Source organism: Nannobrachium achirus, assembly GCF_963921795.1.
Source record: "Nannobrachium achirus genome assembly, chromosome: 1".
NCBI lineage: Eukaryota > Metazoa > Chordata > Actinopteri > Myctophiformes > Myctophidae > Nannobrachium > Nannobrachium achirus.
In genome coordinates, this window is record NC_137810.1 from 17,806,902 (window position 1) to 17,832,283 (window position 25,382).

General features: G+C 42.3%; 1 protein-coding gene across 1 annotated transcript in view; it reads right to left on the bottom strand.

Annotated features, from left to right (window-relative positions):
* LOC308286435 (contactin-associated protein-like 4) overlaps positions 1 to 25,382 on the bottom strand; it is a gene marked incomplete at both ends in the record, with an annotated part of 145,620 nt that overhangs the window by 29,927 nt on the left and 90,311 nt on the right. Inside the window, 7 exons of the mRNA XM_080727455.1 lie at positions 415 to 585; positions 4,471 to 4,598; positions 7,536 to 7,698; positions 11,545 to 11,745; positions 12,649 to 12,768; positions 13,984 to 14,090; positions 24,963 to 25,134. Coding sequence (XP_080583581.1) covers positions 415 to 585; positions 4,471 to 4,598; positions 7,536 to 7,698; positions 11,545 to 11,745; positions 12,649 to 12,768; positions 13,984 to 14,090; positions 24,963 to 25,134 — 1,062 coding nt within the window. The remainder of the gene's footprint in view (positions 1 to 414; positions 586 to 4,470; positions 4,599 to 7,535; positions 7,699 to 11,544; positions 11,746 to 12,648; positions 12,769 to 13,983; positions 14,091 to 24,962; positions 25,135 to 25,382) is intronic.

A 25,382-nucleotide genomic window follows, 5' to 3' on the forward strand; every position in this document is an offset into this window, starting at 1 on the left:
AACTGCACTGCTCAGCTAGTAACATTCTTCCAATGTACTTTGGGTCAAAGTGTCCTTGAGCACTGCACGCCTAACTGCTCTCGATGAGCAGGTTGTTGTCTCACATGGTTGCCTCTGTGTGTGGATGTGTGAATGGGTGGATGGGTGGGTGGGTGGGTTGAAAGGGCTTTAGATAAAGGTGTCATACAAATACAGACCATTCACTCTCAAGGACAGCAAAGTGGAGTGTTTAAGTAGCATGTTTGTGTGCATGTGAGAGAAACAGAGGAAGAAAAGGGCCTCAGTAGCGTAGTAGTATGTACAGTAGTATGTGGAAAATCTGTATGACATTCAGGTTTAGACAAGAAAGGGCAGGGATCTGGACAGAGTCCATCAAATTGGAGTCTCAAATCATGTCATCTAGATTTTACTTACAGTTGAGTTCAATCCGGATGAAGTCCTTGATACCCAGATTTTCCAAGAAAACGCCAGAGGAGGCTGTGGTTTTAAACAAGAAGGAGATATCGGCACTCAGCTCTCCATGAAATGTGGGGAAATGGAGGTATGAGGTCTCCTTGTCGAAAAACGCTGCATTCCAGAAGTTCTCTGCATGGAAACAAAGGAAACCTCATTATAGCAGCCTTTTAATGAAAATTATGTAGCCAACAAATGAGCCAACTGTTCAGCTAATTAGCTAACAACAAAGGCATTATTCAAGCTATGTTCTCCCATTTAGGGTGATTCATCCTGCAGAGCATTTATTTATTTACCTAGATATCCAAGGGTGCTGCAATTATGTTGAATAAATGAAAGGATGAAAAACCTAGTTTCTTAGACTTTTTCCACTATCGTATTCTATTAAACTACTATTTTTTTTTTACAGACGCTGTAATGGTAATTATCCTGCATGTGGTTGTAACCCCAAGACTTCATGAACCAGCAGAGTGACAGGACCGATGACAAATACTTTACATATCGTTGCTGTCGGGTGGAAACCTTGTATGTGGCCCCCAAAAAAGAGAAAAAAGCTGTGGTTGGTGGTTGTCTCCCAACTTTTCTTTATTGTAGTTCAGCTATCACAGCATATCTCTCTCTCTATTAGAAGAGTGAGACAACGGACATAAAACGTGCCGACTGTATGCAGCTTTAATGCCCTCGAATCTTTCATGTTAACCATTCCACACCACATTACCCTTCTTAATAGAAATCCTGAAACCGTACCCATTCATGGCAACTTTAACAGTATTTAAGAAAGCTAGTGCACTGAGAGCTATAAATCAGGGTTACGTTTTCAAAGCTCAATAACCATGCTTCCTTATTTAAAAACAAAACAAAAAGCATTTCAATTCTTATATGTGAACAATGGCTTTTATTTTCTAACTCGATCGAAAAGGCATTTGAAGAGTATACCCATTCACATTCATCCTTTCACAGTGAGCTACGTTCTAGATTGTACACTCTAAAAGTAATCAGCCTACTGATAATTATGTTTTCTTTGCTATTTTAATAATGTATCATGCATTTTTAATATTATCTTTTTTTGTACTTTTAATTATTTAGTTGATTTCAGAGAATAAGATCCCTGAAAAATACATTGTGTTGCAAAATATATGCACAACAGGATATGTTTCCCTGATGGCATTTGTTTTTATCTTACAGGGGCCATATGTTCCTCAAAAAAATAGCCAGCTCTTACAGTTAAGTTTACTTTAAAACAGGCTACATTGAAGGGTGCCACCTAGATTATTAAACAGATTACAAAACAATAAACATTACATGGCTGTAATGGTAGCAGGAAGTCACAAAATGATCTTTTGCATTGTTTATTTAAGCAATGATACACAAGAATGTGAGATGGCTTTCTACCAAGTACTGAATTCAAATTCCTCCACAAACTCCCATGCTGTCAAACAGTTATGGGAGAAGGATTTCAACATCCCTATCGATAATGCTGATTGGAATGAAATGTGGACGTATGCAAAAGAGATTTCTGTCTGCAATCGGACTAAATCCATACAGTACCGCATATTACATCGTATACATATAACTTCTGTCCTTAAAAACAAAATGGATCCTAGTGTGTCCCCACTTTGCCTCAAATGCAAAACAGAAATCGGTAATTACGTTCATTGTCTCTGGTCATGTGTGAAGCTCCAGAACTATTGGTCTGATGTCGTAACAGAACTGTCAACCATTTTCTGTGTCCCCATAGAACCAAACCCCTTGTGTCTTGTACTTGGTCTCCCAGATGGTCATATTGTCAATGCCAATCATAAGAGGCTATTCAATGTGTTAACATTTGCTGCCAGGAAGAATATTCTCCTATTTTGGATCAAGGATGTTGCTCCTTCCAAAAAATCATGGCACAATATTATAATGGATTGTATTCCTTGTGAATACATAACATGTATGTTACACTCTAAGATAGACGCCTTTTATAAAATCTGGGACCCCTACTTAAGATTCATCGGGCCCACGCTATCTGCTGCTGTGCTTAAAGGGTTCCCCTGTCGGCCTTGACTTTTATCTGTCGCTGTTTTACTTTTCTTGAAGTTTCCCGACTGATGCTGAACTGTGCTCAGTGTATCTAGTTCCGATTTGGGTCGGGCGTCTGCCCTCTCCATTCTGAGGGGGTCGTGGGGGGGCTGGGGATTGATTGCTTCGCTCATCAAGTATACATTTTTCACTTCTACATGTTATTGCCTGAGCTTATGATTATTATTCTTTTGTTTTTGTTGTTCCAGTTTGTTTGTCTCTTTCATTTTCTTGTATAGTGTTGTTATTGTCTATATAATGTATGTCTAAAAATTTAATAAACATATTATTCAAAAAAGAATGTGAGATGGCACACCAGCGCAAATATCACATGATATACCTCAAGTGTATTATCATGATTATACCACAGATTCATTATTAATGTTAATGACTACAAAGCAAATAAAACGTATTTTGCAACAGCTGGCAGCGACTGTTTCTAGGTTACAGGCTAGGTAAATAAGGTGGATATCGGGCACTCATTACAATGTCTCACAAATAAAAGTGAGGTCAGGAATTAGCTGTGGTCGCTCTACACAGTGCAATAATGATTGATAGAGCAATCTGGTCCATAGCACAATGTGAGGTGTTATGTTTCCCTGGATACAAGTACCAATCGGAAAAGGTTTTGCAAGGTAAATGCACTGTGTTGCCTGTACACAATTTGAAACAACCTGTAAATAAATTACAATAAATACATTTAGTAAAATCCTAAAATGTGATTTCCTTATCCTGGGATTCTCTGTCTCAGGCTCATTTCGGGAGAATTGTCAGTCGGCTATTATTACTATAAAGTATAATGTTTTCAGTTGAATTAATGCCAGTGCAATGCAAGGCCAAGGGGAGCGTATACTAGGGCATTCACCAAATATTCAAATATTCGAATATCCAAGTCACTATTCGACGTTGTTCACCAAAGTATTATTGTTTTCTCTTTAAAAACGATTTAGTTTATAAAGCTTGGCTAGATCGGAAGTCATAAGAATGAGTTGTCAATGCCCCTGGTGGATGAATTTGCCCTCTATACCAGGGGTTCTCAAACCTTTTTAGCCTGTGACCCCCAAAATAAACATATTTGAACTGGGGACCCCCACCCTGACAAGCACTTGGAATTGTAGGTATTACATTTAATGTGACTTGGTTCCACAGATAAATATTGTGAAAATAGCAGATCTACATGCTCACAACGCCTCGCTTTTGCGAGGCGTTGTGAGCATGTAGATCTGCATGCTCACAACGCCTCGCTTTTGCGAGGCGTTGTGAGCATGTAGATCTGCTATTTTGACAGTTTGACAGTTTTTGATATTTGACAGTTTTGCCAGTCCTGTCGAATATTCGACTATTCGATTACTTTGAGGTCAAATAATTCGAATACTGAATACTGAACTGGCGGCCCCCGGGCCGCCAGTTGCCACATGCGGCCCCCACCTTCACTTATTGCGGCCCGCAGGTTGATATTGGAGTACTCATATATTATTGATTTCAGCTGTTACTATTCCAAACATGGAAAAATGACCCACTTTAATTAAGCTACTTCAGTCTATATTAGTAGCTAAATGACTTGTATTAAAATGTTATTGTATTTACTATTTTGTATGTCCAATGTATTTGTATTTAAGTTCATAAAGTTAACATAAGAACATATAAATGTATTTGAAATTTAAAAACAAAAGAAGGAAAAAAAAAGTTATTTTCAGGATTCCAATAAAAAAATAGCAAAAATTGCAGATCTACAAGCTCAAAACGCGTCACACTGTGACGCGTTTTGAGCTTGTAGATCGGCTATTTTTGCTATGTATGTGCATTGTGGCCCTCTGGAGTGAGTGTGAAAATGTAGTGGCCCTCTCCATCATCAAAGTTGCCCACCCCTGCCCTAGCGTATACACTATACTAGGAATCAACATTCACATGATGTCAGAATCAAGTTCATACAGGACAAGTGGAATTAGGACTTACTGTCCCCATGGCAGCGGAGTGGTCCCACCCTGTAGGCAGCCTCTGACTCTGGTCTGTGGATGTCCCCCAGCACCAGAGACCAGACCGGGAGACTCTCCTTATGGGTTAGCAAACCCCTGTCATTAGTCCTGAAGAAAGGGATAGGAATGATGAGTTTAAAATGACAAATCCAAGTGATTGTGATGATTGTACTGCTACAGTTCTACCCACTACTGTTGTTTAAAGTCTGTCAGCCTTGTTGCCCATCTTAAAGTTATCCCAGGACTGTATACGCCGGTATATAGTGAATATATACAGTACAGCATCTGATTAAATTTTGATGGGCAGCAGAAGCTCTGGTGAGTAGAAATAGCACAGTTTGGACAGGGAGATGACAGCAGGAAAGGGGTTTGTCTGTGGAGTCAGCAATGAAATTGGCAACAGCCCAGTGAATGTGTGTAATGTATGCCTAAATACTGTAGCATCCCGGGGGTGTGCCAATGCAGCGGTTCTCAAACATTTCATGTCAAGCTCCCCCAAATTTATATGAATTTGGCCACGGACCGCTGTTTGAAAGGATTTTGTGCTAGGGACCCGGATAATAGCCAATCTACAATCTCATTTGCAGGCATTGGTGCAAACACATACACTTATTGTTTATTTTCTTATTAATGATCTTATTTGTTGCAGGTGTCTTTTAGATGATTATCATGATTGAGTTATGTTGTTTTGGGTTATATAACTTATTACCACAGGGTGATGGTAGTGACATATACCGCAGGAGATGAAAAAGGAGAGCCCCAGAAGAATTAGTCCTGCAGGCTTCTATGCAGAGACTCTACCGCGACCATCTCTGGGAGCAGGCATGCACAGAACGAGCAGAAGCAAGTCCACATCCCGTCTACTGGAGCAGACCCAAATGCACAGTGAGGGAACTGCAGTCCAATAATCTGACCTCCCCTCCCTCTGAGCACAGGATCGGTCAGATAGGCCAAGCTGAAAGGCTAATATCAGTGGTGTAAAGTAACTAAGTACAATTTTGAGGTATTTGTACTTTACTTGAGTATTTCTAATTTCCAACACTTTTACTTCTACTCCACTACATCTCGGATCCAAATATTGTACTTTTACTACACTACATTTACAGTATTTGAAATGTAGTTACTAGTTACTTTGCTGATATAAATTATAATATTATAAAACATACATAAACCACTTTAGCCCTATTTTATACTGTGGCTATTTGAAAATAGCCGATCTATAAGCTCACAACGTGTGGCATCGTGACGTTTTGTGAGCTTGTAGATCTGCTATTTTCAAACATTTGGTACTTTTACTTTTGGTACTTTAAGTACATTTTGATGCCAATACTTTTGTACTTTTACTCAAGTACATTTTGAATTCCAGACTTTTACTTTAAGGGCTATACAGTACATAAACTGTGACCTCAATGGCGTTCGGTGCCAAGCCCTCATTGACATAAGAGCTTCTCTCTTCCTGGTCCGACCAGGGAATCAGGCCAACACCCATGACTCCCTGTTTTCAGGTCGGTCATGGTCACCGATAACAAGACCAATTTGAGTTGTGAGCATGTGAGCATAGAGCGGGCCCCGATGAGAGGAAACATGTCCATCTAATCGACCCTCCAGATAGCTGTGGCCAATAAGAGCTTGCACAACATGTGCCGGCTGACTGACATCCAAGATACATGCATCATCGGGTTTTGGACCTACTGGATTGTTGGGGCGAGCTACAGTGGATGTACAAGGACCTCTTCTTATCTGGGCTCAGAGACTACAGCCCTCCAGCATCACTAATGGGAAAGAGCCAACATTTAGCCTCAGGCACAACGTATGCTATCATTTTCACATCAGCAGATGGAGAGACCAGCACATCAGCCAAGCCAGCCCCTTAGAGCACCCCATTCGTTCTGGTGAAGAAAAGGACAGCAGCAGGCAGTTCTGTGTGGATTATCGGCAGCTGAACGCGGTGACCCACAAGGACTCATACCTGCTGCCCCGCATTTAAAATGTGATCGAACACATCATGGGCTCCCATTTGCTCAGTTCACTGGACCGCCACAGTATCCCCGAGGCTTGGCCCAAGAGCACTTTTCCCAAGAACTGTGCCAGTTTCGAATCATGCACTTTGGTCTCTGCAACACCCACACCACCTTCGAACGGCTGATAGAGACGATTCTGGCACAGCATCACCGGAACCACTGTATGGCCTGCAGCAGTTTCAGGTCCAGACCCAAAAGAGAGATTAGACGTTTGCCCGCGACCCAAACTAAAGAAAATAGTTGAACAACACGGTGCGAAGCATGTAGATCGGCTATTTTCACTACTTCTTTATAATCTGTTTTCGAATGTAATTCTACGATTTTTATTTTATTTCTTCATTAAATTACTGAACAAATAATTAATAAAAATGTTTTTTTTTTAATGTAGGAAACCAAAAATTCAGGGACCCATAAAAATGTGTCTGTGACCCACAAATGGGTCCCGACCCACTGTTTGGTAAACAGTGGCCTACAGCCGCAGGAATCTCACCCTCGCAGCGGATTATTACAAACATAATTTGGACCAGTGGTGTATAGCTCCAGTCAGAGTCAGTTGTCTGTTGAAACAGTGAGCACTGCTAACTAGCATTCCAAACAAACAGGCTATGTAAAAATAGCTCCATTTGTAGTTTATGCTCCACCGGGAGGTTGAGAGTAAACAGAGACGTTGCAAAGTACAATTAAACTTAGGTGTAATTGCATGACTGTCATCACACACACTTTTACCAATCGGGAAATCCCAGAAAATCTTTTCTTTTCTGTACCATGGACTGTAGTAGTGGTGTGATCTTGTTTTTGTGTACATTCAGGTCAGATTCTTAACATTAGCCCTGTAGACTGTAGAGTATAAGAAGAACTATCCTATAGCATTGGACAGGAAAGGGTACCCACTCAGGGTACACACCCGAACGCAGTACTTGCACACTCTGCTGGCACAAGTAATTATAAACAAAAAGAAAATCGATCCATTGATTGATATTTTATTTGTAAATTGCCAAGTCTACACGTTAATAAGGATCCGTACCAGTGCTCGTGGTCAGCGTCACAGTTGCAGTAGTGTTTGTTGTCCAGACAGTTGTGTTGCAGGGCACACGCACACTGCTGGCTGCCTGGTAACGCCCCGGCCCAATACGTCTGGACCTGCCCTCCACCTGGACCTCCCACCCACCAGCTGAATGGAGAGCCCTCTGAGTGACGCACACACACACACACACACACACACACACGCACACACACGCACACGCACCATTAGCAAAAGTTGAAGAGATTCAACAACATAACATGCAGCAAAGTTACTGCAATTAGTCCAGTTTAATATGTCCAAAAATGAAGGTTAGTTAGAAATTACACAAGCAAAATTGTGCTACATTCCAGCTTGTTGGTTCAATGTACAGCCCCACACACACTGTCGCCCGGTGAGCTCGTTACTGTAGCTCAGAATTCTCAAGAGCTACAGTATGCACAGCTGGCTACCCTCAGTTTTGTGTGACAGCTATATGGAAGAAAGGGCTTTTTGGGAGACACCTCACCACCAAAGAAGGACAGCTGGGAAGCAGCACACTTTGTGAAGCAGTGACTTTTGTTTTAACTAGTAAGCCGGATAGTGGCCCAGCCTAGTTAGGGGCCGGCCTTGGCTTGCAATGAGTAAGGCATGTAGTTCCATTGGGATCCAGTATTATTTTGTATCTGCAAGATTAGTTTTGTTTTTGTTTTGTTCTCAACATAAAAGGCCCCGGCTATTGTCAGTGGGGGCCAGCAGCTCTTGTATGACTTGAGTTTGAGCTTTGTGCAACCATCCTTCCACTGACCCCTTCCTTTTGCCTTTCGTCGTTGTCGGGTGGAAACCTTGTATGTCCGGAACCATTCGTTTTTATTATTTAGAAAAATGAACTAAACTAGTGAAAATAGCCGATCTACAAGCACACAACGCCTCGCACCGCGAGGCGTTGTGTGCTTGTAGATCTGCTGTTTTCACTACTTTTGTGCGACGGCCTTATATGATGAAGCAGGGCTTTACTTCCCAAAAAAACATACAAATGTGAAACTTGGAGATACGAGGTTTCTGCCCGACAACGACGCTTTGTTACACTAGTACTGTAGACAGAACAAGATGTTTGCCAACTGCAGCATTTTAGCTGACAAAGAGACCCACGATAGAAAAGAGACACGTTTCACAACAATAACAGAGTAAGAAGACCGTGTCACAAGATGAGTGACAGCTCATTGGGAAGGTCTGCTGTGGTCAGCACTTAGAACACAGGACTTTCTCTCTCCTTTTCTTCCCTTCTCCGCTTGTTCCTCCCTTTCACTGCAGCCACTGCCTGTCTGATGACGTCCATCGATCTCCTGGCTGGCCTGCCAGGGTTTCAACACAAACCATGTATTGTAGGCTGTCTCGTTGCTCTTCACTTGACCTGTTTCAGCCTCTAGGTCGGGGACCAGGTTCAGCACTGTAACCCTGCTGTTTCTTTGTGGAAATCAGATGAAGAGAGGAAGGCAGAAAGAGATGCTGAGAGTGACGCACTTGGGGTAATGAGGTACCTGGAGTTAACCACATGAACCAGATTCTGGGTATAGGGGAAAATTCAGCAGAAATTGGCAAACATTGTGGAACTAGATTATCTATTTTTGGTGAAGAGATTTGTAGGGCATTCACCGAATATTCGAATATTCGAATATCAAAACACTATTCGATTACTATAAACACTATTCGAAAAATCACCGAAATAAATTTTAACACCTTGACGTCCGAAATAGAATGGTGGTTGGTAGATTAGCCGTGACATTTCTATTATTGTATTGTGATCTGAGACATAATATTATGTTTATAAACATGACCCCGCAGCCCCTCCATCTTGAACAGCGCCGCTGTTTTTTCTTTTTTTTTTTTTCCCAGGCCAGTAACTCACCATGATTTTCTCGATTTCCGTTGGGATAGAATGGGGGTTTTGGCCGATCGTCGATGTCCCCGTGCGTTTCGCGTGCGCGATCCTTTCACGTAAATGTCCCCGCAAATAGTCCATGTGGACTGAAGAACAGAACTGAAAAGTTTCGCTAGCATAGCCCCAAGCATGGCTGCTGTAGGAGCTTGAGTGTGCAGACAGCAAACGGATGGCTGGGAGTAGCCTTGGAGAAGGAGATGCGCTGACGTCACCTCTGCTTCATGCACGGTCTGCATGAGCTATCAGTGCACGAGTGGTGACTAGGGAAGGTTAGACGATCGCCGATTTTCGGATCAAAAGCTTTTATTCCGGTTTTAAAGACAAAGTCCGGGAATGTACGACGTGGCTGAGAGTCCCTGGGGGGATGTGCGATATAGTACGGTTTTAACATTAAGGGGCTCCCCGTGGCTTAGAAGGTGTTAATATTATTTTTGTTTTTTTTTTGTTTTTTTTTCGTGACAAACAATATTTCTACAGTAGACATGCAGCTGTGAGCTCTGGTGTTAGTATTTCTCCTAATCCATTCATGTTTGATTGTTGTCAAATCCAACCACACTGTAGTGGCTAGCTTATGTGATTGATGTGCCGACTGCCGACATACACTGCTGGCCCGTCACTATAGATGACAGTCACTCAGTGTAGGAGGGGAGGGGAGGGGCTCTCCAGAACAAGCAAGCTCTGCTCGTTGCTGACAAAAGTGTGTAATTCTTTAGGCTACTTTACTTTATTGCTGCTGAGTTACATTCCTCTTGCCGAGTATATCCAGTTTAGAGGACACCCTTCTCTTTACAGTAGCTCTTTCGGACCGCGCTTCACCGCAACCATGTTGATGTCATGCTTCATATTCAAATGTATCTCCTCTTTAAACCATAAAGGTACAAGCGTCCGCCGTTTTATTTATGATAACGGGTCGAGAGTTTCGCGACACGGATTGGAGTGGAATTGATGATCTTGTAAAGCTTGTGTTACATACTGTATACTTCTATACTATAGCATGTGATGTAATGTAATCATAACCCATCTTAGCCTTGTCTGTTGTACTGGTCGAGACTCGAGTCACACCAGCCTTCATTAACATTGGAATGAGTCTCGGTACATATTAATGGCCTGCTAAGTAGCGGAGGTGTCAACGACATGCGTGTGAAGTCATTAACATAGCGTTCATCCCATCAAACAATCACTATAATGCCTGGATCCCGAGGCTAAACAATTCACAATAGCCTACAACACTGCTTGTAACGAACAAGGATGGACAGTATAAATGTGGTTGTTGAAGATAGATAGGATAGGCTTGAACAGTTATTTTCGGAGTTTTCCTAGTAAAATGAACTCGTTTTTCGTCGCAAGTTTCATCAGCATGTTTATGCTATGTTCAGTCGTAAGACAGTGCAGCGTGTCAAAAATAGCAGATGTACAAGCTCACAACGCGTCTATCCGCGACGCATTGTGCATTGTAGGTCTGTTCCAAAGGGTCCGTTCTCTCTCTGCTGCTTGAGTTCTGCATCCACCAGTGAAAACCTCTCACAGCCAATCGATGGCTGTTATTTCACGAACAGAGGTTAACCCGTTAATTGCTGGTTGTTTTTAAGGCTCGCAAAGGAGCGTTTTAATGATTTATTAGATTACAAAAATACCCGTCGAATTCCGAATATTCGAATACTTTGAGGTCGAATAATTCGAATTCTAAAAATCACTATTCGTGAATGCCCTAGTGTAGAGGGGGAAAGGAGGGGACAAAGTACACATTCCTGGGGGACCAGTATACACCTAGATCAACGAAGAATATAGGTTTTAATCAAGAATCAACTGCATATGTCTATGATGTCTTCTCTTTTGTACAGTCCATGAGCCCAAGAGGCCAAGATGAAAACGATTTATCCAAAGTCTGTCGGTGTCCCATTTTCAGTGTTTGTTAAGTTGAACTGTTATTCTGCAAATAAATAAAGTAATTCCTGTTTGGACTGTAAACCTATAAGTCTGCATCCTTCCCTCTGGAGACTACAACAAAGAATGGAACAAATAGTTTGTTAGAGAAAAGTTGGTAAAGTAAAAGAAAATAAGTTTGCACTAGAAAGTAGAATAACAAACTACCTGGTGTGTTGAGGAGGCGGGACTTCCTGCAGTGGTAGGACAGTTCCTGTTCACAGTGCTCTGATTGGCTGATGATGGCTGCCAGCTGCTCCTCCTCAGATGAGTAGTCAAAGTGGGCTGCATGCTGACTTCTCCCGGGGAACGCTCGTATTCTCGTCAGCTCCGTGTTGTTATGCTGGATGACCATCCATGTCTTTTCATCTGTAACATCAGAGAGAGTGCATTTGAGTGAGATCATGGGAAACAAATGATACTGTAATCATAATTCGCAATTATGCAAATGTTAATGATGCCAAATGATGAGGGGAAACAGGGTGGAGGTTTCAGAGATAGAGAGAGAGGAGGAGAGAATTGTGATGGAGCTTCCAGTTTCAGGTTTCGGACAAATTATTTCAGACTTCTGCTGACAATGAGGGCTATGACTGAGCCTTTCTTGGTACCGTCAAATGACCACACCAATGTTTTTGGAACATAATGTAATAATAGTCTACGGACTCCCCCCGTCACTGAATCAATGTCACTGAGTCGCTGAATGTGAGCATGGAGGCCACTTTTCTTCAGCACCAACTGCGATGATCAGGATGCCAGAGGACAGGCTTCATCACCGACTGCTGTATGGTCAGACAGTTACATCACGGCCAGCACTCTGCAGGAGGTCAAAAGCGAAGATACACGGACCAGCTCAAAACAGCACTACCCAGCTGTAAAGCTCTGCCTCAGAACGTCCTTTATGGAGGCAACTTTGCCATGATGGACTCCAGCGCTTTGAAGAGGAGAGGAGTAAAGCAAGAGAAAAGAAGCGCCAGGGGAGAAAGATGGTCACTGCAGCCAAGACCACAACAAACACTGACTTCATATGCCCTCACTGCAATAGACCAAGTGGTTCTGGCATTGGACTTTACAGTCACTCCAAAACTCACCAATAGAAGAAGTAGAAGTCATCATCGGATACGATGGACTACCATGAGCAAGTAAGTGTGTGGTGTGGTGTGTGTGTGTGTGTGTGTGTGTGTGTGTGTGTGTGTGTGTGTGTGTGTGTGTGTGTGTGTGTGTGTGTGTGTGTGTGTGTGTTCGTGCGTGTGCATGCGTCCACGTGTCACTTACTTGTCATGTTGCAGTAGATAAGTTGGGGTTTGATTGGTCCACTGCCATCCACGTCGACGTAGTAATGCCCTGACGTCTTGCCTTTATGTTTGTAGGCCTCACATGATGGCTCATATACAGCTGAGGAGACAATGTAACCAAGTTCAAGGAAATCAACGGTAACACAGTATGATGCTATTTTGGGCATGTCATAGAGGCAAAATGTTTCCAAAATGTCCCAAAAACAACAACCCTGAATGATGAAGTACCGTACACTCTCAGAGTTACAAATGGATAAATTAACACGATGATTTGACTGTGCACTGTGTATTTTACTAAGCGTACGTGATGTTCAATCCATTTCAAGTTTAAAAGGGGAAAGACATTTCTATGCATGTATTTCCAACACCATGGTCGAAGAAGTTTAACAAGACCTTCCCTTGGTGGTGTGGGGGGAACCTCTCTTGTGTTTTATGGATTAGGCACTGAGTTGCCATTAAAGATCTTAGTAACGATCTCACCACCGGACTGTGTGGCTTATTCAATAAATGCACATAGAGTTCTTTAATTGCACTCAGCCATGCTGCGATTCCACTATACAATTCTCTTAGTTTATCTTTGAAAAAAGCTCACACTATTTTATTTTCTCTCTCTGTGTTTGCCTCTAGACTTCTCTATGTCCTTCCTCTCTTCTCCTTCAGTCTGTCATCTGGCCCCTGTTTGACACAAATTCTTATCTCTGGGACCCCAATCTAGACTGTAAATGGATCCGTATTATCAATCATTTAGCTAAAACGCCCTCAAGGATCGCTGGGGGTCCCTGGACCCCACATTGGGACGTTCTGGGATTCAGGGTGGAAGTCCAGCTTGAGTGGCAGACTTCCACGCTGTACCCCGGAAGGTGTATCATAAGAATCTTGAACTGCACTGGTTCTAGAACTAAAGTTCTTTTGGTGGAAAAGGGGCCTGAGAGTGTACCAATGGAACCAAATGGACACATCCATTTGTACACTCAGAGTTACAGACCTGTAAATATCCATAGCCATATGACCATTACAGTGTAATGGCCATGGATATGGCTAGCTCTTTATGTGTTTGTGTAAGCCTACTAATTTTGTATGTCCGTGGCAAAAATAGAGGTTTGACAAATGTCCACCACCAACCAGCATGGCGAATGTGCAAATGAAAACCAGGGGGAATTCTGTAAACCGTGGTGTTAGTAGAAAGCATTTTAACATGTGCATGTGCAAGTACACGTGCATGTGCATGTGCGTGTGCGTGTGCGTCTTTGGTCTTTGAACTGAAGCAGCTGAGCCAACAGACGACCGGGTCTTAATCTTGGCTCCAATTGCTTACAGGAGTGGCAGGTGGCTCCTCTGTAGCCACTGTTGGAACAGTTACAGTGGAAAGTACTCCATGATTGACTACATCTGCTTCCATGCTCACAATGACTGGGCGAGCACCTGGGAGAGAGAGAGACAGAGAGAGAGAGACATACAGTACAGAGACACAGAGAGAGAGAGAAGACAGAGACTTTGTTTACTTTGTTGTTCAAAACTAACTAAAGTGTGAAGTGAGCATGTGTGAAGAAGATTCTAAAGGAAGGCCTTTGGCAATGCATGAATAAAACAGCTGTGAGAGAAACTTGAACAAAACAAGACTTCCACTCTTCTCTTTCAACATTTATTATAAAGTAAGGGAAAGTTAGCCGAGTGCTGGACCAATCTGGGAACTGAATCATTACCAATAGCTTTCTTCACAAATGTGTTCATAAAGGTGTCTACTATCACCTCTGAACCTTTTCAATCACAACTCTCTCGAGAAACTTTGTGGGAGGCAATCAAAGTTGGGGGTATCCCGAGGGCCTGGCATTAAAGGGAGGAAAATAAAAAATGGACAATATGAGCATATGTAGGGTGACCAACCATACGTCCTCTTTTGCCCGGACATGTCCTCTTTTAGGGGGCTGTCCGGCCTGTCCGGGGGGGTTTTATAAATTCCTTCAAATATCCGGGGTTTCGCGCATATCAGCGTTAAATCATGGGCATTTACAATGCACGTTCAGTGGTTCGTTTGTAAACAAACTGTGATAGACGGATTTCCACCCCAAACCCCGGAACCTGTATTATTCATACTACTCTGTCTCCGCTGCGATCCCTCCCTCCCTCCCTCAGACAGTCTCGTTCAGATGCGTCGCTGTTCAGATCAGACTCAGAGCAGAGCTCGGCAGCTCACGCTGCGCAGAGCCGATTCAGCCGAACGATAGCACTGCAAACGCAATTAATGCCGTTTACACTGATGAAATAAACGAAAAGTGCCAGTGTTTTCGTCTTGGTGACCAAATGAGAAGCAGAGCGTTCACTCTGCATTAAAGCTGACACTTCTGTGTCCATACCATCACAACTAAAGGTATTTAGACACTGCAGTACAAGCTCTTCTGCTAACTAAATTGACAGAATATTTTGTACAACCTTGTAAAGCTGAAGATACGGTGGTTTGAAGAAACCAATAGAGATATTTTATTTAGTTTCTTTGTAATACAAAGCTGAACGTTCATACAGGAGTCAAGAGCACTTTAAATCAGTGGATCTGTAAAGGGTCAATTTGGAACCCCCTCAAAAATAAATACATAACTAATAATATTAGTGGTATAGGGCAGTGGTTCTCAACCTGTGGGTCGGGACCCAGGGGGGTCCCCAAATTATTTTGAGGGGTCCCCAGATGATTAACTTAATGTGCAACATTGTTTTCTCACTCAACAGTATGAGGTATATGCACATTTCTAAAGTGATAATTTAGGGTCTTTTTAGTACCTTTAGTACCTCTAAAATGGTAAATTAAACAAATATTAGAGGCAGAAATTGTGAAAATAGCCGATCTACCAAGCATGTAGATCTGCTATTTTCTCAATAGAACCATGTTATACAAAATGTAATGCCTCAACTGTTTGTGCTCGTAAGGGTGGAGGGGTCTCTTGTTTAAATATGATTATTTTGGGCTAATATGTGTGTGTGTGTGTGTGTGTGCGTGCGTGTGTGCGTGCGTGTGTGCGTGCGTGTTGTATGCCGGGTAGAGTGTCCTCTTTTTGGGGATTCAGAATATGGTCACCCTAAGCATATGAGGTGTGTAATTATGGTATTTTTGGGCTGCTGAGTCCATTCCAACCATTTATTCTCAGTTAAGACTCCTTGGCCATAAAATAGGCCACACCTACTTTTGTGTGTCCATGAGACCTAATATTGGCAATAAAAAAAAGGTTGGAGTAGGGTTTTAATTCATGAAAACTATTCAAGATCAGGTGGGTAAGCACACATCATGACACACAGGATAACATGATACAATCTGACAAGGAACACTCAAACACAGGGTTTAAACATAGGGACTAACAGGTAACAGGTGAACTCGAATGACATGATGGGCTAAGCCTTAGCCAATTAGGCCTATTTTATTGCCAAGGAGTCCTTTTAACTATTCTATCTATCTTGTATCTGTGGCCCTGGCAATTGGAGGGAACCTCAAGGTGACGTTCTCCGCTTACAGGTGTCACTGGGGGCAACATTGTCCAGTGCAAAGACACTGTGTTGAAGATGTGCACATCAATCTGATCACTGTCCTCGTCACTGACTCCTCCAAATGCGTACACCTTCTGTCCAACTGTCACCACAACGTGCCTGCATGCCTTTATTCCTTTCAGATGGATCGTCCAGCAGAACACTTTTACACACCGGAACCAACACAAATCTAACTGGATTCACCGCTTCAACACTGCTATGTACCGCTGTCTCTTATATGTGTTCGGTGGCACAAATACTCGCAAAGTTTGACCAATCCATATGTGTTAATGTTAATGTGTATTTTCAGACATTTAACCATTAAACCCTCAATACTTTGTAAACTTGACCATTGGCTCTGGACTTGATCTGCTCTTTTCCCCTTCTAAACCAAGCCTCTTTGCTGAAAATAGCAGATCTACAAGCTCACAATGCCTCGCAGTGATTTTTTTACACCCTAATACAATGCCCTTTCAATTCATCTTAGACAAGGATTCTCCTTGTTGTAACAGACCAGTGTCTGTCCAATGTACTGCCAGATGGTTTGAGGCAATTTCTTAATCCACTTAAAGCCATAACCAGAACCAGTAGTGTCCAAACTACAATGAAGATGTCAGTGCCAAACCAGTGTGCCGTCTGCATTAAATAACTTTAATGATACTCATAGAAATGGATTAAAATAATGTTTTATTCATTAAAATTAGTCCCAGAATGTTGTTTTAAAGAGAAAACACTTTACTGAAGATCTGCATGTTATTTGTCTGTTGATGGATAGCTTCTATTGTGAAATGCATAATGTGAGAATGTGAAAGGGAGAGTCAGCACTGTCTGGCAGTCCAAAAAAAGCTGAGCTCAGATGAGATCAACATATGCGTCCTTCATAGTGCTGCCTTCACTGAGAGATGGAGTGGCTCTCACAAGGATCAGAGGAATATTTGCTGCATCTATAGATGGACTTTGACTTTGACCACTGCTTGAACTATTACTGTCTGCTTGAGATAGCAATCCAATCTGCTGTTGTCATCATTTCACTGTAAATCACTGTGGATAACAGTTTCAGCTTCATATTTAAAAATGTGTGTGTGAAGGAAAAGAACAAAGAAAGGCCAGAATGTAAGAGAGAGAGAGAGAGAGCGAGAGAGCGAGAGAGAGAGAGAGAGAGAGAGGCAGACAGAAACATGGTCTGTGCCAGAAAAGCTATAGAATGATACAAACAAACAGAGTGTTATTGTATTGTAGGTAGGGATGGGACGATACGCGATATTATCGTTTATCGTGATAAAAAACACTCACGATAATCATATCGTGGAGTGGAGATTTAATATATCGTGATCGTCCTCCATCATGCACTGGGATCACCTTTATTTCACCATTTATTTGCCGAGCTGCACATCCAGTACCACTTAAACGCTCTATAATTGGTAAAAGGTACTTATAATATATGTACTTGATACAGTCTTTTTTTCACTCTCTATCAAATGTCAAAAAAATTGCCGATCTACAAGCTCACAGCGCGTCCCGTTGTGACGCGTTGTGAGCTTGTAGATCTGCTAATTTTGATTATCGTTATATCGTAAATCGCGATTTCTTTTGTCACAATAATTGTGATATGAAATGTTCATATCGTCCCATCCCTAATTGTAGGTAGCCTGTTACCAGAGTGCTTGTTCCACTGTACATCTCTAGGGTGACTGGCTCGCAGTAAGAGGCAGGAGAGAGTTGCAAACTTAACTCTTAACTAACACTGTCCAGTGTCCACTGTAAATCTCTCATGAGGGCCAAGCTTAACCAACAGTTTGCTGACTTGTGGTGTGGATCATAGCAGCTTGTATCCAATCTCTCCAGGTTTTATTGCTGCCTCTGGCTAAACCGACAAGCGTATGCCATCGCTTGTGGGCTACACCATTACTGGGAAAGCTATGCTGTATACCGCAACGTCCTCTGAAACCTTCCCATTCAGCGAGACAAAGAAAGGATAGAGAGAGAGAGAGAGAGAGAGAGAGAGAGAGGTAAAACCAATACAAGGAGACAAAGAAAGACAATAGACAGAGGTGGCGACAGAATGGGGGTAAAGGTATGTATTTTTATCCGTTATGTCTGCTTGTGCACCCGCTCCTAGACCTAGACACACACGTACGCACAAACACAAGCACGCACGCACACACACAAAAGGACAGAAAATACATTTCAAATAAGAGCAGCATGAAGGACAACCTGTGTGTGTATGTGTGTGTGTGTGTGTGTGTGTGTGTGCGTGCGTGCCTGCGTGCGTGCGTGCACGTGCACGTGCACGTGTGAGCGTGCGTGCGTCTGTACGTGTGCATGCATATAATGCAAACTTATCTGACCTGAGATTAAAGGAAACCTTGGATAACCTTCCTCCTCTCTCTCTAGGTGTACGTGTGTGCATGTGTCCATGACTGTTCGTTTTCTTCCCATGGTATTTTTACCTTGTATGAAGGTCTGCCTGAAAGGTGACACAAGGTAGGTCCTTTCCTACTAACACAGAGCCAAGAGCCACGCTTCATTAGTCTCACTTCAAAACACACTACTCAGAGATACACTGCTCTGAGAGCAACCCAAATACACACACACATAGTAAAATACCTGAATCTAACCATATGAAACTGGAGTGAAATAAAATAGGGGACTAGAGATGGGACGATACACAATATTATCTTTTATCGTGATAAAAAAACACTCACGATAATCGTATCGTGGAGATTTAATTTATCGTGAAATCATCCTCCGTCATGCACTTGGATCAATTCACCTTTTATTTGCCGAGCAGCATATCTGGTACCATTTAACTCATTCCCTGCCAGGCCCGATAGTCCCGAGATTATTCCAATGTCTTTCCCCGCCAGGCCCGATAGTCCCGAGAATTAAAAAAAAAAAAAAATTCAAAAATTTTTTTTGACCCCAAAAAATGGAGTAGGCATGATAGCAATCGCGAAATTGCATGTTTAACCCCCATAGCAACCCCATCTTTCAAGCATGGCAGCCATTTTGGCAGCCATTTTTGTTAAACATAGTGGCTGTTATCTCATGAATGCCTGAACGGATTTCCATTCGGATTTTTTTGTTTGAAAGCTGTGAGCAATGTGGACACACGTGGTGCATTATCTAGGCATGGGTGTGCATGATCCGTGCACACCCAATTACATGGAAGTCTATGGAGACGAATGGCAGGTGGGAGTACGGAGGTATGTTAAAATGGCGGTCAATGTGTTAAAACCCTCTAATTGGTAAAAGGTACTTATAATACACGTACTTGATACAGTCTTTTTTTCACTCTCTATCAAATGTCTTAGCCAAAAAATCTACAAGCTCACAACGCGTCGCAACGCAAATGTTCCGTCCCGGGATAATGGATTTTTATTATCGCGATAATATCGTAATTCGCGTCACAATTTCTTTTGTCACAATAATCGTGATATGACATTTTCATATCGTCCCATCCCCATAGGGGACATACATTTTGTCTCCAGTTAAACATGTGTCTCCAAACGACTTGATGTCAAAATGTGCAACAAAATGCTATCAGCCTGAGAAGGGATTTCAGCACTCTGGACAGCAACCAAGCCATGCTATCAGGCTGAGGAGAGATTCCAGCACCTTGGACAGCAACCATTCATTCGGACTACACAGTCAAATCCTGTGTTGATTCCTCTCCGACCGAGACTGCACAAATATAACAAGTGTTAAGGGCTTTCACACAGGCACGATTTTCAACCATTGCGTTTTTCCCGTTTGCTGCATGATTAAAATGCATTGGATTATGGTGTGCAAGGCTGTGCGGAATCCACACTTCGGATCCGAAATGAGTCATAAAAGGAGTATATGATTTTTTACCGCATGCGACAAGACCCACGAATCGAACTGGGTTCGATCGGGAAAAAACGCACTGCCGCAGCCACCTGCCACATGGCAAATTCGGTGTGCATGAGGTCATAGAGAATCATTGTTTACGTTTAAAAAATGAAATTCTCATTTTTTTCCATGCTAAAAAAAACGCCTCTGTGTGCAAAGCCCTTTACTGTGTGGTATCCACCTGTTTCCAACGTCCCATCGTGCATTGCGCAGAAGGCGTGCAGCATTTCCGGCGTCGCAGCCGAGTGTGATCTACGTCAACCGGATGTGTCCCACAAATAATTCTGGCGGAAACAGGTGGATACCACCAAAAAATTAAGAGCCAATTGGATTAATGTCATCTAGAGTTCTCAAATCCTGCCCGAACCCGACCATACCCGACCCCGACCCGACATTTAGGGTAGGGCATGGTTTAAAATGAATGCTATTTAGTCGGGTCGGGTAGGGCTTCGGGCTCAATGAAAAAATTAAATATATCTCTTTATTATTTTATTACTTTTACTATGATAGATAGAGTTCTCAAATTCTTCCCAAACCCGACCATACCCGACCCGACCCAACATCTTCGGGCAAGGTAGGGCCGCACGCACGCGCACACACACACACACACACACACACACACACACACACACACACACACACACACACACACACACACACACACACACACACACACACACACACACACACACACACACACACACTTCAGGGGGGGAGGGGGATCATCTTTAGATATAATAGTTTTACACCAGGAATCTGTTTACTGAAACTACACTGTTTACTACATGGTTCTATAAAATCTCTTCGTTAAAAGTAGGCTAAGTGATTTTCTTTGGTAAAAATAAATGTTAAATAGCTATATATTCTGATAGTACTCATTGCTATAGACTGTTTGTTCAGTAACAGGAGTCTCCATCTCCTGCTCTTTAACAGGATAGAGAGCCCAGTCAGGATACAGATTAAACAAGTGACATTGCAAGTGAGGAGACTGAGGACACAAAGAAATGAGCAGACAGAATTGGAACAGGAACACTATAAAGATTAAGCTGATAAATGGGTAATCTCTTCTGATTGGCTGCCATTTTGTCACCTACCTGAAAATATATTTTCTGTTTATTAAAGCGCTGGAGAGATGATTACTATCAGAATATAGTGCTTTAGCCTTTTAACAAAAACCTTTTTGTTTTAATCACTTACCCTACCTTTAAAAATTGATACATTTCTATGTATTGTAGGCCTATGTGTGTGGAAATGTGAACTAGTATGAATCGGTGACTGTGCAGAAAAGTCACCTTTTAGTCTGACAGATTGTGCAGTTTGATTTCTACCATTACAGCACTTTGCATTCACGACATTATCCTTACGAGACCCTTATTTTCATTTGTTACTGTGACTCATTGTGCCCACAGACTCTGTCTACCTGCCTGTCTGTCTAAATACGCTCAGGTGCTGAAAACAGCAATTAAAAGCCGTGACACTGCACAGAGTGAATATTGTCGCTGCTTTCAGAAAAGGGGGAAAATTACCTGCGTTTCAATGTACGGTAGTTATTATTTAGTCATACGCTCTTATTAATACATATAATTGGTTAATTATTTATAAAATCCACAGACACACAACCACTTTCCTTTAGAAAATAATTTAAAAATAGCAATCTGATCTACAAACTCGTGACACGTCACATTGTGAACTTGTAGAGTTGCTATTTCCACTTATTTTATGCAACTTGCATTCATTGAAAAAGTGAAACATGGAGATACAAGGTTTGTGCCTGACAGCATCGAGATGCAACACAACGACGATATACACACACACAGCAGATATAATGACTTGAGAGAAATGAGAACCCCGAAATGAATGAGATTAATCATTTACTGCAGGGGTCTTCAACAGGGGGTCCGCGACCCCTAGGGGGTCCGCGGAGGTACTGCAGGGGGTCCGCGAAATTATTGGTTAAAAACAAAAAAAAACAAAAAAACGTTTTTTTTTTTCTTTTTTTCATTTTTCAAATTTATGTTAAAAAATAAATCATGATTCTATCCATTTTGAATACATGATTACTATGCAATTGACAGATTGTTGATATTATTGACATTGGTTCTCAGTTAATAAGTAGTAGGCTATGTTTAGAAATGGTAGTGGTACGGCCCACCCTGCTCGCTGTAACTTTTTACATGTTTGAAATAAAACATATATCGTAGCCCCGACCCCCCCACCCTACGAGGTGGTAGGGGATCCCTGCTCCATCTCCCCATCAGTTTGGGGGTCCCCGGCCTGAAAACGTTGAAGACCCCTGATTTACTGTAATGTTATGTCACAGTGACCATGTTAAGGCAACATACTTGTGGGCTATATGGAGAAACTGATGACAGATCCCAATGTGACTCAAGGTAATTTCCAACCAAATGGAAGCGACGTGAATTGCTTATTTATGACATGTTAAATAATGTAGCTGGATCACTGGTAATGGATTGTAGTTTGTTATTGCTCAAGTGTCATGTTGTTTTGGATGATGTATTTGCTTAATGAATTAATATTCTTTTATCGCGACCGAAGGTCGCAGTTTACCATGAGAAACGTCACAGCTTGTCCGTGTGTAGACGTGTACACGTGTATGGGCAAACTCATAGACCTTAAAAATGTGTCATCATGATGTCATCATGCTCTGATGTCACTGTGATGTCAGGGGAACCACTCTACCAGAATGGGTTTGCCACTCTGACATCACGCTCTGGCTTCACTGTGATGTCACACTAACAGAATCCCTTTTATGCCCATATATGGAGTTCCCTGATGTCATCAATATTAATGATCTCTCTGTTAGAGAGATCCCTGTGATGCCAGGGGGAACAGATCCCTTTTAGGCCCATATATGGAGCTATGGAGATCCCTGTGATGCCAGAGGAACAAATCCCTTTTATGCCCATATATGGAGATCCCTGATGTCCACATCCCTGATGTACACATCAGGGCCCTGATGGGCGAGGTCGCTTGTCGCCCTGAGGTGTCTTACTAGTTAATTTCCTTCCACAGAACATACTGTAACAGATAAAGAAAGTAAAATTAAATAAAGTGAAATATGATTAGGGATTGAACTGTTTGACATTCTGTCGTAGATCCACACAGTTGCACGATTGTGTAAATAAAGATCAATCAAAACTATCACATTTTTGAGCGGTGGTCACACCGTCTCCTATACGTGACCGTGTGTGTGGGTATCCGTCCGTCCGGCCGTCCGTGTATGTAGCCTCAAGCATGCAGTACCTTTTCTGACCACACATGTTAAGGGAGGGGCGCTGTTGTTCTCACACACACACACACACACACACACACACACACACACACACACACACACACACACACACACACACACACACACACACACACACACAGGGGGGAAGGGTGGGTCAGCATGTGTGGTCAAGTATTATTATTATTATTAACAAACTGAATGTTTTAGGGTCAAATAAATTAGAGTGTGTGAAGAAACTACAGCATTGTAAAGCACACTAACCCCGCTGCACCCACCCAGTAGTGCTGTTGCACAGCCTCCACGACCACCGCTCAGTTCACACAGGTGTGATTTTTAAGTGTATCTTACATGCTCAAATGTTTATATCCAGGGTGCAGTTTGAGATGGGAGTAGGCTACATATTATTACACATGAACATTGTTGAAATACAAACCTGATAAGAGTTTAGGACTGAAACATGCAACTACTAATAATGAAAACTGCTGAATGAACTGCTTTATCAGCTTTGATCCTGCCTGGCCAGCAGAGAAAACATTACTGTATGTTTCTGCGAAACACAAAAAGCGCTGAAACTGGACTTTTTGTTTATCACAAAAGCATTGACATGCAACGTACCTAGCCATAAACCTAAATGTTGTCATGCAACTTGCCAACGTTGACACGCAACCTGTCAGTGTCCGTTTGCAGAAATGTACAACGATAACTTCTCCTCAAACCTGTTTTGTCAAGCAGGACACTAGACCGGTGAGTCATAAGTTGGCTTTTGTGTGTGCGTGCGTGCGTGCGTGCGTGCGTGCGTGCGTGCGTGTGTATGTTCCTTTCTGTCCTGCAACTCACCCACCTGGATCCTGCACACCTGCCTGCAATCAGCTCCTCACCTTCCTCAGCCAACACACCTGTCATCCATCACCTCTCCAGCACATACTGTACACCCCAGCTCTTCACCCACTCATCATAAGATCGTTTTTTTCGGCTGCAGTGGTAGTGACACGCTTCAGACCTCCTGAGTCTACTGATTAGTAAAGCTTGTACTAATGGTCTCTCCTTTGCTCGTCTGGCTGCCTGCCTGCCTGCTCGCTTGCCTGCCAGTGCCTGCCATTCACCATCACTCCTCAACTCCCAGCCATCCTCTGCAAATAAACCGTCTTAAACCTCACCTTATCCCTCGCCTGTGTTCTGCCGCGTTTGGGTTTCCTCTGAACTCCGTAACAAGCATTTGTTGAAATATTAAATAACATACGGTATCATTTTCTTAGCAGCTGTGGACAGGTAACCAGCATACAGAGATACAAATAAGGTACTGTACTGTACATATCCTCGTCGTCGGGTGGAAACCTTGTATCTCCAAGTTTCAAATTTGTATGTTCTTTCGCAAAGTAAAGCCCTGCTTCATCATACAAGGCCATCGCACAAAATTAGTGAAAACAGCAGATGTACAAGCACTTGCAGACCGGCTGTTTTCACTATTTTAAATTATTTTTAAAATGGCAAATGCAAAACGAACGGTTTTGGACATACACGTTTTTCACCCGACAACGACGATATGTTAACAATGTTTAAGATCACAAGTCACAAGGACAACTGAAAAAAAAATGAAAAAAAATTAATGTAAATAAAGACAACAAAACTTGTGTTTAGGTGTGGGTTGGGGTACTGACCTGTCAATGATGCCACACATGTCAATCTGCAGATGGCTGTAATTTCCCAGTAGCCGTTGCTGCACCAGGATCAAATCCACAGGTTTGCCATTCAGAGTCAGGAACCGCATGCAGCCCTGGAAGACGTTAAAAGGGTTCCTACACTCTGGACTGCTATTCTCTGCAGGACACCCTAAATAGAAAGAAGAGCGTATGACAGTGAACCAATAAAACGGCATAGAGGAAAGCACAACTGCAGCTGGACAACAGTTAGTGAGAAATGGCGTATACTGTCATTTTGCTGTTAGTTCTCTTTAATACAGTATCCATACCAATTTGATCTCATAGAATTGTGTACAACATTCTCACTGTAGAGGCATTTTTTTTTCTCCAGATGAGTGAAATCAATATTTCATAACCACAATTATGCAGATTTTGTGT